Genomic DNA, 16709 nt, shown 5'->3' on the forward strand with positions numbered 1-16709 from the left:
CGCCTGGCAGCAAACAGTGGGTTTAGGCAGGGCTGCTGCTTGCCACCCCCTGCAGCAAGATCAGAAGCCACTTTTACCCCCACCAGCCCGAAGGAAAAGCAGCTCTCCACCTGAGACAGGCGCAGGGGAGCCTCCCCCCTCCTGTGGGAACAAAGGCCCAAATTGTCCTTCCTCCGCATCTCCTCTGCAAAGAGAGAACAAAGGCAGGGTCTGCTCCTGCGCAGCCTGAAGAAGGGCTGACTTGCACTTGTGCTTCTTTAAAAAAAAAAACAACAAAACAAAAAAACCCAAACCCAAAACCTGTGTAATTTCATCACACTCTCTAAAAACTGAGATGCCAGGACAGTGCCCAGTGCAATCCAGCGTTTACATCAGCACGAGCTGGATGGTGCCACCCTATTCCCTTGTGCCAAAATTAGCCACTAACCTGCCCACTGGGAGGAAGGGCAGGGCTGCGTGCCCATTAGGAACAGAAACATAAGGAGCCAGGACAAAGCCACAGTATTATTGAGGCTTACACAATCAAGAAGAATAAAAACTTTAATAGTGAGTGGTTAAATGCATGCTGAATGTGTAATTTCAGGCTACACTTGGAACAAATCCTTCCCTTCTGTGCACTCTGCACAAGCCCTTAATTACAGGATCCCACTATACAGAGCTTTCCTGCTGCTCCCTCCTCCCCGGGCACGGCGCATGACTTGAGGAGCAGACGTACACCAAGCGTTACCTTTAATCTCATGTCACGAGTTGATTCTCTCTTCAATCATGTGTGTTCCTATGTTTGATAGCCAAGTCACTCAGGAAAGTTGGCCAGCCCCACGTGCAAAAAGGACGGTGAGGGAGGCACAGGCCAGTCTGAATATTTCTGCTTGGAAAACCATTTGAACCTACAGTTTAACATGCGAACTCATGTTCTTAAGGGCCCACGCTAGAAAATGAAACTGCAGCTAGACACACTCACACTGAAAACTAGGCTCTCCCGAAAAACAAAAACAGGCCAGGCAATTGCCTACTGGGCCAACTTGTTCTAGCAGGGATGTGACAGTTGTAAAACATTTATAAACCCACTTAAACTTGATTTAAAAAGAGCTGAGCTAGTTCAGCTGTATTCTCCTGCGAGGTGTGGACTGTTTCTAAGGGTTCTGCAAGAGGTTATTAAGAAAACTACGTTTATGTGTATTATGCCTATGAAACCCATGAAGATGCCTGTGTCTCCCCTGAGAAATCTTTGGGGAAGCAACAAGTCACAGGCGTTCAATGCCACGGCTCTGCTTTAACCACTGCTACTGCCCTGGCAGCAGAATGCACCCATGTTCTTGTGACAAAGGAAGAGCCCAGCACATTAGAGTAGATAATCAAAGCAGTTATCGGGCTGAATAAAAATACTTGTTCCTAAATCAACACTAACCAGCAGAGCCCTCGGCATGGGTCTGCCCTGGTCACGGTCGCTGCTGTGTTCGTGGTGGCGTGAAACTGGGAACAGGGAGCAGCCCTGGACTCTGTTCTAGCCATGTTTCTTTCAAACATTGCTTCAAAGGGTATTTGTTAAGGCTACACATAGTTAATGATTTGGGATCTCTAGTTTTCATGTAAAAAGTTTCCCGGTTTTCTATGTACGCAATAAGTATCAGCCTTAAAGCCCTGCCATTTCCCTCAAGGGTCTGGTTTCAAAATAACTCTTCCGTTGCTCAAGAAAAAAAAAAAAAAAGGAAAAGGCTATCTTTGTCTTCCTATTATTTGACAAAATTGTAAATTAACGCTTATCAGCTAAAGATGACACAAGCCTGGCAGTGTATTGAAGACCATTAAAAAAATTAGCCATGTTTGCAATTTAAATACATACAGTGGTCTGGCTGGTTTTGAAGACCTTGTTCACAAAGTCCTTTCAGATATACACGGCCTGTTATTTTTAGGCCAGCCAAGAGCAGTCAGCTCATGAAAGAAGATAGTTTGGTTTGATTTGTTTTTTCAAACTTAGATCTTAAGGCCCTGTAGCCAACAAGACAAAGATAAGCAAACGAGCAAAACTGCTGCTTCCAAGGGAATTCAGGCAAAACCCAGATTCTTGCCTACATGAGTGCCCTCTCATCCTCCAAGCCTTCGGTCCTCCTCCCCCGGCCCCCGATGAATCCTCCCCAAAGGGCAGAGTGCTTTGCCAGCAGACAGGTACTGCAGGATCTGGCCACGGGTCTCCTTTTGGCACACCACTACAAAATCCCCCTAGCCCTGGAGGTATCTGGCAGGATCTCCCCACACTTTGCTGCCAGACCTTCCTGTGGGCAGCAGCAGCAGCAGCCGCCAGGGACTCTGCTCCTTCCTGCACCCTTTCAAATCAGTCTCAAAACCATCCCTGATGCCTTTTGAGCAGGGGTGAGCACGGATACTGCTGCAGCTCTGCCAGATCCCCACTACTCCCTTCCCCTCCCTGTGTCCAGCTGTTGCCGAGACAGACCTCATGCCAGGGATTTCATCTGCAGTATAATTACTGATGACAATTTAGTGTATGACACGGACTCCCCTTCTGGGTTGCTCCTTCAGCATTACCCCAACACACGTGGCCAATAATGAAAAATACCCTGGCTGAGCCCTCTCTACATCTGAACAGAAGGCAAGCTGAACTCTGCTCAAGCTAACTGACCTAACCGGTGTCAAACCCAGTCTGCAGCGCTCAGGCTTCTGCAAGCAATTAACCAGCGGGCAGGGGAAAGAAAATGGAAATTCAAATGTCATTCAAATGCAAATATAACTGCAGAGAAAGAGTCAAACCTAAGCTGTTTGCCTAAGCCCAAGCTTCATCTTAACCCCCTCCTAATGCAGCAGCACCAGGCGGTTTTGTCAGCAGAAGCAACCGGCAGGCTCAGCCCTGAACCAGATACATGGGCCAGCGGATTTTCGGGCTGCCTTGTCCTGCACAGGCCAAACAAATGATGGCAGAGACATCGGTTTCAGATCTGCCCCAGTGCTGCTGGAACCATGGGCATTGTAATGATTAGTGGTGCTGGCACAGCCTACCTGGAGCCAAGAGAAGCGATGAGAACAGGGGCCCTGCAGGCTCCGAGTCGGAGGACAGAGTCCTTGTTTTGGGAGGGAGGCTCTGCCTGTGGGTCCATCGGGTGCACTCCTCTTCTCCACTGACACAGAGCCAGAGCCAGTGACCACAAGCGTGGGGTGTGCATGCAGCCAAGCTCTCCAGGCACCACTGTGCCAGCCAAGCCCTGCAGCAACAGAGGCTGCTGCACTGGTTAGGGGACACGATGGCTCAAGGCAGGAGCTGGACAGCCCTCAGACCACAACAGCTGTAAGTCTTTGACTCCAAGGAACAGCCCTGACAGGGAGGCTTGCAACAGAGATGATGCGAGACGGAGCCTTCGGTCTTGCATCCCCCCTTCTTTCCTCAAATACATCAGAACTGCAAACTAGGCCATCAGACAGGTCTTGTCTAGAAATACAAGGCCCAGAAAACAGTGGTGGAAGGAGGATGGGCACCTCTCAGAGCCTTCTGCTCACTGGGCACAGGTACAGTTGCCACTGCACAGTGCTGTGTTATAGGAAAGCTCAGTCTGAAGAAAGGAAAGTCACATTTACTTGGCATCGTGAGCAGAAAGGAATTGCAGCACATGTGCATCCCCACAGAGGGAATCATGATACCTGCCAGAGCTTTTGGGTACCCTCAGCAGACAGTGCTCTTCTGAGCTGCTGCATGCCTTGGACGAAAGGGGCAGGAACTCACAGACAGAAACAAGCTGCTCCAGGACATTTCCTGCAGATGCATCTGCCCCTGAAAGTCTAAAAACAGCCCAGAGACTTCGCTGGCTCTGAGAAGTACATCAGCCTTGGTGACCCAAGCCTTCATTACCAGCAGGAGCTCACCACCTCTGTTCAGAGACCAAAAGCTATACGGGAACAGCCAGTAATTGGTGCTTCCTTTGTGCACAGGGTAGGTCAGGACAGTTAAATTAACTCCACATTTTGGCTGGTCCCAGTGAAAGCCCTGCAAAGTTCTTCCTATGTGTCTCCGTGCACTGGAGCTGTTTGCCTTAGAAAAATCAAACCTTTCAACTCAGAAAGCTAAGGGAGAACAAGGCTGCAGAGGCTGTATCACAGGTCCTGGCCCTCAACTTCCAAGTTCAGATTTCAGTCCCTGAAGGACCAGGCGGCAAAGCTACTTGAAGCAGCTGCTCTACTTTTACGTGCTTGTGAAAATACAAATGAGAAGTTTACATGTCTGCTGCTAATCTGCATTTTCCAGCCATTAAACGGGCAAGCGAAGCCTCATGCGCAGAAAGCAACCCTGCTCCTTTGCAGATGCAAGCACAGGGCTGTGCTGCACTGACACAGCCTGCCTGCCCAAAGAGCAGTGCTTTGTGTCACCAACTTCTTCAGGATCGGTAAAATGGCTTCGCAGCGGCACAGGCTGAGCGGCTACGCCCAGCACATGCCATCCTCGCATACTCCTACCATGACGGCTTCTTTTCCAGATGCGCCTCTGTTTGCGCTATAAGGGCACTATTCAGCATCCCACTCTGCCTGGGCAAGGGAACACAACAGCTGTTTCACTGGGAGGTCACTACAAAACATTGAGTGTCCCAAGAAATCCTCCTTTCATCGGTCCATGCAAGCAGCTTGGAAGGATTTGTTTAGCCTTATTGTTGGAGCGGGAAGGCGCAGCCCACCCGCGCCAGGGCTGGGGTCAGCGCGGGCTGCCCACACCCCGCTTTCTCCCTTGTTTAGGGGGTGAGTGTGGGGCAGGGAAAGCCTCAAACAGCTTAAAAAAAAAAAAGTTCAGTCGGGCTCTTCTTCCAGCGTGACTTTTTAATAAGTGAAAGGCCAAAGGGAAGCAAAAATACCACACAGCAGGGATGCCAAGTGCTGGGGGTTTAGTGCTGCTGCCGCACAGTTAACCAACCCCGGCAATTTATTCCTGCCATCAGCAGATTGCTGGAAAGCTGGCATTCAAGTGTGGCAAGGAAAGGCAAACCAGATCCTGCAACCTCAGGTCAGCTCCTTCGCAGGATTCTCCTTATCACTGCATTCCTCAGTCTCCCCGGATGCTCAGAGCAACAACCTGTAAGAGCAGGACAAAACAAGGAACTTCCCAGTCCATCTGAAAAGCTAGTTTATAATTAGACTGAGTCACATTTTCCACTTCTCCGAATTCAGAGCTTGTTACTAAGTGTGTACTGAAAATGCCAAATTCCCTGACTGTCTCACTGGAGGAAAAAGAGAAGAGGCCCCCCCTCAGCCCCCCAGCAGAAATTTTATCAGCTCATCTTATCGCTAAGGTTGCAGCATGGCAGGAAGCAAAGCCCTGCCCAAGTTGTCCTTTGCCTGGACCTGTTCCAGGCGCTGTCATTTATCCCCACACACTCCCCCGTAAACAGCGGCTGTTGCTACAACTTCTGGTTAGCCCAAGTCCAAAAAACCTGGGGACCCCAGGGACGAGGTACAGCCTAAATCCTTTGACACAGAGCCTTTTAAGATATCCAACTTGATGACACAGCCCCTCAGGAGTGTTCTTTGCTTTGTCTTCCTCCTTTGAGAAATGACAGTTTAATAAAATTCACGTTCAGTTAAAACTCTCTGAAATAAGGATCACTTCAAGAGAAAAAAAAAATAAAAATCAGTATTTGTGGTTTTCCTCCCTGAAACTGAGTGTGTCCTGGCACTGCAGGCTGGTTGCTGACATCCAGCCCTTTGCTTCAGGGTCGGAGCAGGGCTGAGACGTGCAGCACAGCCCTGACAGCAGGTACTCAATGTCAGGACTCCTGCAACCCAATCTCCATGGATCCTCTTTATCAAACAAGGTCCCCGAAGTCTGATGAGAGTAAAGCTGTTCAATAAAAGCCACTTCAACAGATGGCAAATAGAACAGCTATTGGAAAACCAGGCTCCTGCTTGGAAAGCAAGACTCCTTTTCATAGAGATTAATATCCAATGCTTTGATAACCCCAGAAACCCGCTGCATAGCTGCACCGCATAAATCAGCTATGTGAGTTAATTTAGTTGTTCTAATCATTTTGCCACCAGCTCTGTTTGCATACAGCAACAGCTTCTTGGGGCCTCCACTACGTGTTTTATCTGTCATCCCAACAAAGCCTTGGTGAGACTGTGCACTCCAAAACTAAAAATAATCAGGAGTCAAGACACAGCCAAGAACATAAACTGTGTTCACCTGAGAGCTTCTCCTTAGCACCAGCTATCGAACCTACAGCAGATCTGCTCCGTGGGATCCCTCCCATGCCTGAAGGTAGGATGAAGGATGTAGGCTAGCAGGATGAAGGCAGATCAGCAACTTTACATTATCTTCAAGGAAGACACAGCAAATCACCTGCTCGCACAGGATGTGCCTTGAGAAGCAGCGTACACCAGAAGTTTCTCTCCTTCCAGCATACTTTATAGACCCACCTTTACACAAAAGCCATTAAACTGCATGTCTTTGTGTACTGTAGGTGTACGCATTTAGGATATCGGACTGTGCAAGGGCTCAAATACCTTGTGGATACACTTTATTAGAGGGAACTGGATTTATCCCTGCATCACAAAGGGAAAAATGCAGGTACTGCCACAGCCACACCACTCTGTGACTGTATTTAATACTCAGACCCATGGGCAGTGCCCGGTGTTTCTGGAGAGGCATTTGCAACCCAGGTGTCTCCTGTTTACTGCACCCAGCACAGAGAAACACCATCGCAGCCTCTAGCCCACAGCTCAGAGTCAGGAAGACCTTCTCTCTAACTGGTGTCTTGGGAGACACCAGATGCTTTCTACAGCAGTTTCTGCACCAAGTCAGATCAACATCCTGCATGCAGGACGGAGGCAATCACCACATAAATGCCCCGCTTTGTGTGGGTTTTCTTTCATGGACTAAGGCCAGTGTCAGCTTTCCCATTTTGTGGCAGGGTATCATCACCAGTGTGGTGAGCAGAGCACCACACTTACTGCAACAGCCACCATCCCAAATGTGGATGGACAGAGTCAGCATTAGTGCCACTGTCTTCACCTGATTACTTGCATCATCACCTGGACAGCAATGGGACACTAAGGTTTTCATACAAGAAAAAACGGGACAGCCTTAGAGACAGGACTAGCAGACCTCACTGCAAAATCAACAGTTGTGCCCCTCACCTAATGCCTTCTGGGACCTCAACAACTGGAAGCAGAAAAAACTACAGACCTGGATATTCCAGCTGACGGCAAGACGTCTGAGCCAAAGCAAAGCAGATATGGGAAAAAAAATGATTGTAAGATATATCAAATAACGTTATTTATAGAAGAGAAAAGGAAGTTTTGATGCCTTTATACAAGGCTCTGGTAAAGTTTCGTCTAGATTATTTTGTACAGCTGTGGTCATGCAAACATAAGAAAAATAAACTCAAGCTGGAAGAGGTGCAGAAGACAGCTGCAAAGATGAGAGGAAAAGAGAGCTTGTTTTATGAAAAAGACTACAGAGGCTGGCTTGCTTAACCTAATAAAATCAAAACAGGGGAATATGCCTGTCACTTATAAATACATAAAGGAAGTAAATATTATGAAGGTAGAATCGATTTAAGCTAAAGGGCAGCACATATAAATATTTCTAGCCATCTCCAAATTTAGGCTAGAAGCTGCATTTTTAATCAGAGCAGCCAAATTCTGGAGCAGCATCAAATGGAAGCGGCAGGAACAGGAAATCCACCAGGTCATTGGCCTGAGTGTGATCTGCTCAACAACAGGACACAGCTGAAAGGTAATGGGTCACTCCACACAGTCTTCAGTGGAAACGGGGCAATGACTGATCATGCTGAGGGTACCAGCACCAGTGCCCATGGCTATCCTGCTCCCAGCCAGCACCTGCCAGGAGCCAGCGGGAACCCGCACACCCTCGCACTACCTGCCTGCACGGCAAGGGGGTTGCACGATATGTGCAGACTGGATGTTTTAACTCCACTCTTGTGAAAAAGCAAAGGTTTTGGTGTCAAATGTGTCAGGAAGGGCTGCAAGGTGCCAAGCTGCTGTTAACCCTTTTATCAAGGTGCAGCAAAGAGTTCTCATTTCGAGACACCTTCAGACACCAGGAGAGCAATCTTGCAGTGAGAAGCTTTGCTGTAGTGAGAAAGCTAGAGGACAGCATCTGGAGCGAACTGCCACCAAATTCAACAGCTGAAATACCTGCAAGCTGCAGCTGTCCTTCAGAGGACACATTAATGCCTTAGACATTAAGACAAGGCACAGGGGAAGGGGGTTTCTAACTGCCAGCGATGAGTTACAGCAGCCACAAAGCCTTGCTGGCAGCTGGCTCTGAGCAACATGGAAACAAGATGCTGAAATTAAGACACGAGGTAGTTTTTTTACTTCTTTCTATGTGCCCACCTTTGCAGCTTGAGTGCATTAGAATAAACTTGCTTTTGTACTTGACTATGAAGTCTCACCTGTTCTTAAGCAGCTTGGGGGTGGCAGGGAAACACTGGTGACTGCTCCCAGGAGCACATACCTGATTACGCACAGAGCCCACATATCTGTGCAGGAGTGCGTGCCTGCGAGGCACTCCTCCGCCATGCTGCAGATGCCTGGCGTTGTTTCCATCCCACAACCAAGTTTGCAGAGAAAAGTATTTTGTCTACAGCCAGCTGGAATCTGCTAACAAGCAAGGAGAGGATCTGAGAAGCAGTTTCAAGGCGATCCCCACCATGATAACAAACAGAGATAATCAGCAGGAATTATCTAGAAATGAGGGAATCACACCTTCTTCAAGCTCCAGATGGGAAGCTCCTGGGAGTTTGGGGACATCAACTGTCAACCTTTTTTTTTTTTTTGTTAAAAAAATGAAATTATAGCTGATTTCTTCAAAATGTAAGGGGACTAAGTACAGGCAGCAACATCTCACTGTAAATTGACCCACTGTTTCACCTCAAAGGCCACAGCCCTTATTCTTTCTTATTAGGGTTTAAGCACATCAGTTAGCAAGGTCCAGAAGTATTACCCTCTTACTGCTCCTGCTGAGAAATGCAAGGCATGAGAAAAAGACCAGAGCAACTTGCCCTGAAACTTTCCCGTAAAACAAAAATGCACCCTAGCACCCAAAGTTGCCTACGCAGTTCTCAGTTCTCACTAGCCAGGAATCAAATCCCCATAACAAAGGCTGGCTGTGCTCTGCAGCCAACACACTTTCTCTGCAAGGGAGAGACATTCCAGATACACCAGCTACGTGAGGCTGCTAACCAGTGCCATAGAGCCTGCTGCACTTCTAAAATCAATTTCAAGGCAAACAGATGCAACATGTACTTGGGACAAGCCCACGGACGAGCGTGAAAATTGCTCCCAGCATTTGCTGAACTACACACAACCAGCAACTGTTGGGTCCTGCTCCAGCCCAGTCCATTTGAGGTTCTTCAAGCAGCTGTTGGTTAACAAACATGCCTCAACACCAAAGTGGCAGAGGTACTGTTCGAAGCTATCAGCTGGGGTGGAAATAATCCATCAGGATTTTCCTGCAGCTACTAGAGCAATTACAGATGATTTTTGTGCCAGGAAAAGGAGACAGAGGAAGCTGCAGTGTTATACAAAACCTGAAAATTATTCTTGCCATCAAAGTAGCTATTAGACAACACCACAATGAGCCACTCTGATGCAAAATCCCAAACCAAAGTTATCATTTCCCAAACACAAGATCTTGGGCTCACCGCACCCACCTGGACTCTCCCAGCCCAGTGCTGTACAGGTGCCCCGTGCTCAGAAAACAGGCTGTGGTTAAAGCAGGGCAGGCACCACTGCCTCGGGTCCAAGCCAGTCTCCTTGGCCACAGTCAATTAAATGTCACAGCCTTTGCTCTGAAACCAGCCTGTCTCCTTCTCTGAGTCCTCTAGCCAGGGGCTCACCCACTGCTCTCCTCCTCCCCATCTGACCGCCTGTTGGTAACAGATGCATTCTTCAGATTTCCTGCCTACCACTGGCACATCGCGGTCCCAGCGCCCTTGCTGGAGCCAGCAAGATCACGTCTCTGGATTGAGATAATTGTGTGACAGTGCACAGAGCTAAACCAAACCTCCTTCAAGGAGAAGCTGAGATGTCAGGCTTTCTCCTGACTTGCTCCCCATCTCCCTCTGATCTTCTGAGACACACCAGAAGGTTGTCTTTTTATAATTTTTCTAAAAACAGATTTTTAAAACTATATTTCAGTTTAGCTCTTTGAAAGAGATTCCCAAGATTGGACAGTAATTTTGTTTTTTAAGAACAGAATTTTCTGAACTCCACATGATCCAAGCAAGGAGATGCTGAGAAGACAACTTCTCAGCACACTCCCAGCAAAGGACTAAAGATGAGCAAGCATGCATCCAGCAGTGTGCTTACTCTCCTCTGGGCTATTCTGACATTTTCTTGTGCTCAGGACCAATTCCAAAACTCAGTTTTTAGATGTCTACTGTGCCAGTGGCATGAGAATAAGTCAGATAAAGAGAAAGCCTCTCATCTTTCCCAAGAGGACTTTGGGATGAGGTCAGGAGAGACTGTGTCAAAGGCAGCCCAGAACCCTGCTGGCAGAACAAGGTCTTTTTGTCTAGCAGTGTTTTGTTACCACAGCAAAGCAAACTCCCTGAGCCTCAGAGCAGCAGTTCCAGGGAATCCGGGGCTCCACAGATCCAGAAGCAACATCTCCTTATGCCCCTGGAACAATGGGTACGTTCAGAGTATCTCACAGTTTAAACACAGCCAATAAACCCAATCAGTCATCCCAGAGAAGTCTCCTCTCTTCATTATAGAGGAAAGGAACTTTACAATGAGGTGAGAACTTTATTTTTTTTTTTTTTTAAACCTTCTCCTCCTACAGTTCTACAAAACCTTAAGGCTGCTTCGCAGCAACCCTCACAACCCAGCCTGTTAGTGGGGTGACTAGCTCAACTCCTACAAGAATATAACTAAAAATGACCCTCATGGAGCGGCATTTCTCACCTGGACAATTTCTCCATTGGAAGCAATTAAATCTGTGGGGATGGAGACTCTGAAGAAGCGTCCCACCACTGCAGAGCTGTCTGGTATGCCCACCACAGCCGGCACAGTCTCCCGGAGGTCTGACAGCACAGAGTGCATGGAGGCCTCCAGCTGGCTTTCCCAGTCCCGAACAACTTCTGCTGGCTCGCTGGGCCAGTGGCAGTGAGCAGAGGCCGCCAGCAGCAGCACGGGGAGCCAAGTCCTCCCCAGGAAAGGGGGCTGCAGTAGGCATCCAACAGTCATTCTTCTCGGCAGCCTCGGTGACAGCGCTCCAGCCAGAAAGGGGGTCACAGGGAATCCGCAGGCACTGCAGCGCAGGCAGGGGATCCACCAGTCCTTCACAGCAGCCTCATCCTAGGAGTCTTGGGAACCTGGTTAAACATAGGAAACCCAGTCAGCACATTAATTACAACAGCCAAACCAGCCAGCTAACACACACTGACCTCCTTGCAAAGGACAGAGGGCTACCTGCCACACTACCTTCTTCGTTTCAGCTTTTTGATTTAACTGGAAGAGCTACCACTGCCATTAAAGAGAGCAAGACGTTCTTAACTCCTCTTCTGATGCACAGCATCTCTAGAGAAACAAGATCCTCCTGCTTTTCCATGTACATAACCACATTTCTGCTGCTCTGGAGCCACAACGTCCCAAGATAGCCACAGGCAGGGAGATGGGGCAGCGCACAGTGGTAATAGGTGACATTTAAAGGCAAGCTGAAGTCAGGCTGGGGCATCAGTGGATTTAAAAGCCAGTTAACCCAGTATGAAGGTCCCAAGAAACCTTCAGTACTTCAAAGCTATCATCTTGACAGCTTGATGCACGACAGATACTTCTGCTCCTCTGACCCACGAGCAGCCTGGCTTTCAAGCCAAGTCTCCTCTCAGTTCCAGCTTTTGGTATTAGTATGTTTAGACTTGACTTGGGGGCCAGCAATACACGCCCCAAAATCAGGCTGGACTAAGTATGCATGTAGCGTGCCCCACACCGCTACCTGCTGTCCAGCTCCCTCCTGCTTGCTCAGCTCGCCTGTCCCCACACTCCACCAAGAAACATCTCCACTTCTCCCTCACTTTGTTGTTTTCTTCTTTCACTTGCTTCCTCCCCATCCCCACCCTCTTTGGTCCCCTGGATCACAGTTCTCCTTTTGCTTCTCTGTTCCTTTGGTGCATTATTTCCTTCACTTCTCCCTCCAGGCTGCATTCAGCTGTGGCACAGCCGCACCATGGATCTGTACGTGGCCCCATGTTCCTCTTTGCAGCCTGGCTGCAGGACAGCAAGTGGGATGAGGAAAGAGGACAGAGCTGTTTGGGATGCTGGGGGAAGCCATACCGCCCGCTGTGGCATCTCTGCCGGTAGCACAGGGGGGCCTCTAATCTGTGGTGACGAGCCAGGCCAGCGGGTTATGCAGGGCTGGAGGACAGATGCACAGAGCCAGCGGGTGCTGCTCAGCCCCCAAGAGCACACGGGACTGGGCTCCCTCGGGGCCACACACTCATGTCTTGAGCAAACTCCTTCCTTCCAGGCTGAGAGAGAAGTGGCTCCAAATTACCAGAGGAAACCCAGCCCGACTTCTAACCACCGGCTCCCAGTCCTCTGAGCACAGCTCCCATTTATTTCAGCCTGTTCCAGCTGTGTCGTGTGATGCGCGTCAGGCTGTCCCAGGAGACCCTGGAGCCAGACCAGGTGGGAAGGGAAATCCCACTGGCTTCTTGCCCTTGCAGAGCTCCCGGGGCAGCACAACAGCAGGACCAGCTGACCTACTGTGCTGTGGCCAGGCAAGCACGTATTGCCCACCACGGGCTCGCAGAGGCAGGTGGAGGGCCTGTCCCCACAGGCAACCAAGCCCAAGGTTACCACAGCGGGCTCCAGGAAGAACAGGAGTGGTAAGACTTGGCTGCTCACCCTAAAACCTGCACTCTAGAGAAGCTGAGAGGCAGTGTGCAGGAGCTTGCACATCCTCACCCCTTGATGGGCATTTTCACAATGAACTGCTCATGCAGAGGGGCTGACGCCTCCCATCCCAAAGTAATGGGCCAGCAAGCACAGTCACAGCGAGCAAAGAGGACTGTGGGTAGAGGAAATTATGAGCCAAATGCAATAACCTCTGGCTACAGCATCCACGAGGCGGATATCTGATCTGACTGCTGTCAGTTGTGGAGAATCTGTCTCAAGTGAAAGGCAAGAGATAGCAGAGGCAGAATAACATTGCTGGGAACCACAAGACAGATGGGAGAATGGTTGGTGTGGGATGCCAGCACCAGAAGAAAGCCCATTCCCCTGCTGCTTTTGTCCGTCCAACTGCCTGCATCAACTGGGACAGGAATACACCAGACTGAACAACAGGGAAGCAAAGGCCAGGCTCTTCCCAAAGGCAGCTGAGCACATGGTGGTCTTCACCTGGAGGGAGTCACCTGAGCCGCTTCTCTAGAGGTTATCATGAAGAAAGATGAAGTGGCTGGGCAGGTAAGGACAAGTCACACTTCCTACAGGGCACATTCCTACCAGCCCCCTGCATAGTCAGAGGAGGATCTGACACACGCCAATTGATTTTTGGATGAATCTAGAGTCACCCCAGCAAGCAGACAACTACCACAGTAAATGTCTGCTGGAAAATATCCAACAGGCTGTGTGGATGAGCTACACGAGAGATGGAGCAGACATCTGCAAGAGGTCCTGAGATGGCCACCAATCATCACAGTGGGAAACTGGGGGACTCTCATCTCTTCACAGTGCCTTAAAAAAGCAGAAAGAACCAGAACCTTCACGCTCCATGGAGCCTGGGGTACGGACACTGCAGTGATGACACCTTTCCCATAAGCTACTTCTGAAGCCTGCTCGTTGGAAAGTCCTGCTGTGTGGGGCCCTAGAAAGCAAACCCGCACAGCAAGTACAGGCAGGATCAGAGACTTGCAGCCAGGGCAGGAATGCGGCGGCAGCAGCAGCAGAACCCAGTGCTGCTGCGGGGCCGAGATGCTATCAGCATGGAAGCATGGCTGCCTCCCACAGCTGTGCCGAACCTCCACACCTGAGCAGAGGAGATACAGCCCAGACAACCAGACACGCAGACACTCTGTGGACAGAGGCACAGAGCTGTGAAGACACCTGGAGAGGTTCAGCACCATGTCTTCAGGCCAGCCCCTACCCCTGGCATGCCATGGCTGCAGTGGAGCATGTGCACAAGCGCGGTGCAGCTCTGTGTTGCTCAGCCAAATGACGTGATCTGGCCTGGGGCGGTTTTGTTGGATGGAGAGGAGTATTTGGGCAGAAAGGAGCCGGTTCTTGATATCTGTGGTGAGCAGGAGAGGAAGATGAAGTCATCCCCCATTTCAGAAAGTTATCAGAGCAGGCAACAAACACTGCCCACCCGATATGTGCCCCTCAGCCAAGCAACTCATGCACTGGCCGTTAAGATCTCATGTGATACTCGCAGGTTACACAAATTCAGATTTCATTTTTGGGGAACTACAGTAGAACAGTCTGAGCGGATGGAAGCGGGGCACACAGGAGGTATAGGAAGAATTCAGTAGCTGATAACAAAAAACAAACAGAAAAGCTGAGAACAAACTTGCACCACCACCCAAAAAATTTTTTTTCTTAACACAGCTCCACCTCTCCAAACAATTGACAGAAGCTGAAACAGTGCCAGCCTTTTACACTGTGTGCTAAGGAGGAAAGGCAGGGTGGCACAGCTCTACAGATAGCTGGAACAAGGCATTGCCCCATAGTGCTGAGGTCCATGTGGACATGCAACACAGAACGCTTTTGGGGACAGGACGTCCTCTGCCCAAAGCCAGTAGTCCTGCTCAGCAAGTCCACCAGCACTGCAGGTCTTGATGCAGCTGTAGAACAGTGAGCATGACCTGCAGCAAGGCTGGAACAAGCACCGGGACCTGCCTTTGTCAAGTTTTTTTTTTGTGGTGCCTCTGTCAAGTTCAAGAGCCCACACCATTTCACATGGTACCACCATGGGCAAACGCCACACTTGCTTGTTTGAGACATCGCTCCAGTTGCGTGCAGGGTGTTCCAGATCAGTGTCCATGAGCAGTGTGAGTGGCACAGAGCTGGAGCTCTCCAGGAGCAAAACCACTTCACACGGTTTCCCAGAAATTCAAAAATGCAGGGCCAAAACCCAAATGCAGATGGCATTCTGCAAGTGGCCTTCTGCTGATCTCTGGGAAGCATCAGGCTGTAGGGACGACTGACTCAGCACTTTCAAGTTACGAGGGAAGGCCAGACCACCCCAGCTTCTCTACATGGCACAGTGCTCCTTCTTCCAACAGGATCCGTACTGCCCAGTTTCACAGAACAAACACAAAGGTTCAGGTTAGTCTCGAATTTCAGGATGTTTCATTCTGTCTGATCTTCTGAAAGAACCGACTTTCTCTTTATCCTCCTGCTTCTGAGAGAGTTCTTTTGGTCTCAAGTTTGAGCCTCCAGAGCGTTGGATGAAACATCAAAGTCAGTATCAACATCTGCTTCAGCTCGGTGCACGTGCCAATGTTGATGCCTGATCTCCAGTGCCAAACCCCCTATCTCAGAGACACAGAACTGGGCCTGCTTGGTGATGTTGATACGATGCTGCGCTTGATATGATGCTGACTTGTCAAGTCAATGCTGGAGCTTGCTCCTTCTCCATGCAGCTACAAGGCCCACTGACACGTTAAGGACATGCTCTACTTTCATTATTCAGGAATGCAGAACAGATGGGACTGAAAGGAAGGACTGAGAGCAGGACAAAGTGGCTGCTCCCAGCCACTTATCTTCCCAGAGACCTTTCCTTCTGCCCACTACAGCAGCAGGGGAAGCATCCCAGCAGCAGGAGTGAGGCTGCCCTAGAAATCCCTCTTCCTCTGTGGCAATGACACCACCACTTCAGCAAGAACCAGTGAAAGCGAAGTCTCCGTCCAGCTGCACCTAATCCAATTGCTCAAGCACACAATCACATCACTGGGCTGCGGTAATTAATCACTGCTGGCATATTAATGCCACAGAGTCTAACATGCAGAAAGCTCAAGTAACTGCCGTGCAATTCTCCACGCCAGGTAAGGAGGCATTTAGGAGAGTTACAAGGGACCCCACTTACCTGATGGCTTATTTACCAATACCCTCATTATAGGAAGCATTAAACAAGTGGCCTTTCTATACGGAAGCAAACTCAGACTTGGCTGAAGAGGGCCAGTGCAACTTTCCAGGAGAGAGCTATTGTCTCTGCAAAGATCTCTTGTGCGTGTTTCCACAGGAGGATCTCTGGGCAAGTCCCATCAGCTACCGCACGTCTGCGTGTCAAGGCAGCAAGCAGGAGGAATGATGAAATCCAGCGTCACTGGCCAGGCACACAAAGATGGCACTCTGCCGTACATGCTCCCCGGTCCAAAACACGACAGCAGGCACCGACGGTGCCAGCCTGGCGGCACAGCCCAGGCAGAGGCGGCTGGTGCTCCGTGCATGTCTGCACTGTGCTAAAGGAGTCTGGGAAGGGGGGCAGGAGGGAGAAACAGCTCTGAGGCAGCGTGTCCGGGCAGAGCGGCCCATCACGGAGTTCATGAACTAACATAGTCTCCTCGAGACTAAGAGCATGCCAGTCTGCAAGCTTGACACGTTATATGCACAAAGAACACTCTGGAGCGTGAAATTCAGGAAACAGTAAGAGTTTCCACACTTGCCCAGCTCCGGACGTACCCTGAAACAAAGGCAGCAGCCCCTCCAACAGCCCACGTTGTAAGCTACAGGAATGTGCTGTAAATTAC

General features: G+C 49.7%; 1 protein-coding gene and 1 long non-coding RNA gene across 7 annotated transcripts in view; both read right to left on the bottom strand.

Annotated features, from left to right (window-relative positions):
• DAG1 (dystroglycan 1) overlaps positions 1-16709 on the bottom strand; it is a 53519-nt gene that overhangs the window by 5402 nt on the left and 31408 nt on the right. For all 6 annotated transcript variants that reach the window (XM_056335008.1, XM_056335003.1, XM_056335002.1 and 3 more), the window contains one exon: positions 10924-11333. In XM_056335008.1, coding sequence (XP_056190983.1) covers positions 10924-11205 — 282 coding nt within the window. In that variant the 5' untranslated portion in view covers positions 11206-11333. The remainder of the gene's footprint in view (positions 1-10923; positions 11334-16709) is intronic.
• On the bottom strand, positions 4793-10524 carry LOC130147597 (uncharacterized). Its single transcript, XR_008821286.1, has 2 exons — positions 8471-10524; positions 4793-5065 (listed from the first exon to the last, which is right to left on the bottom strand). It is a non-coding gene; the product is annotated as an uncharacterized LOC130147597 (long non-coding RNA).

The sequence above is a fragment of the Falco biarmicus genome, chromosome 4 (assembly GCF_023638135.1).
Source record: "Falco biarmicus isolate bFalBia1 chromosome 4, bFalBia1.pri, whole genome shotgun sequence".
NCBI lineage: Eukaryota > Metazoa > Chordata > Aves > Falconiformes > Falconidae > Falco > Falco biarmicus.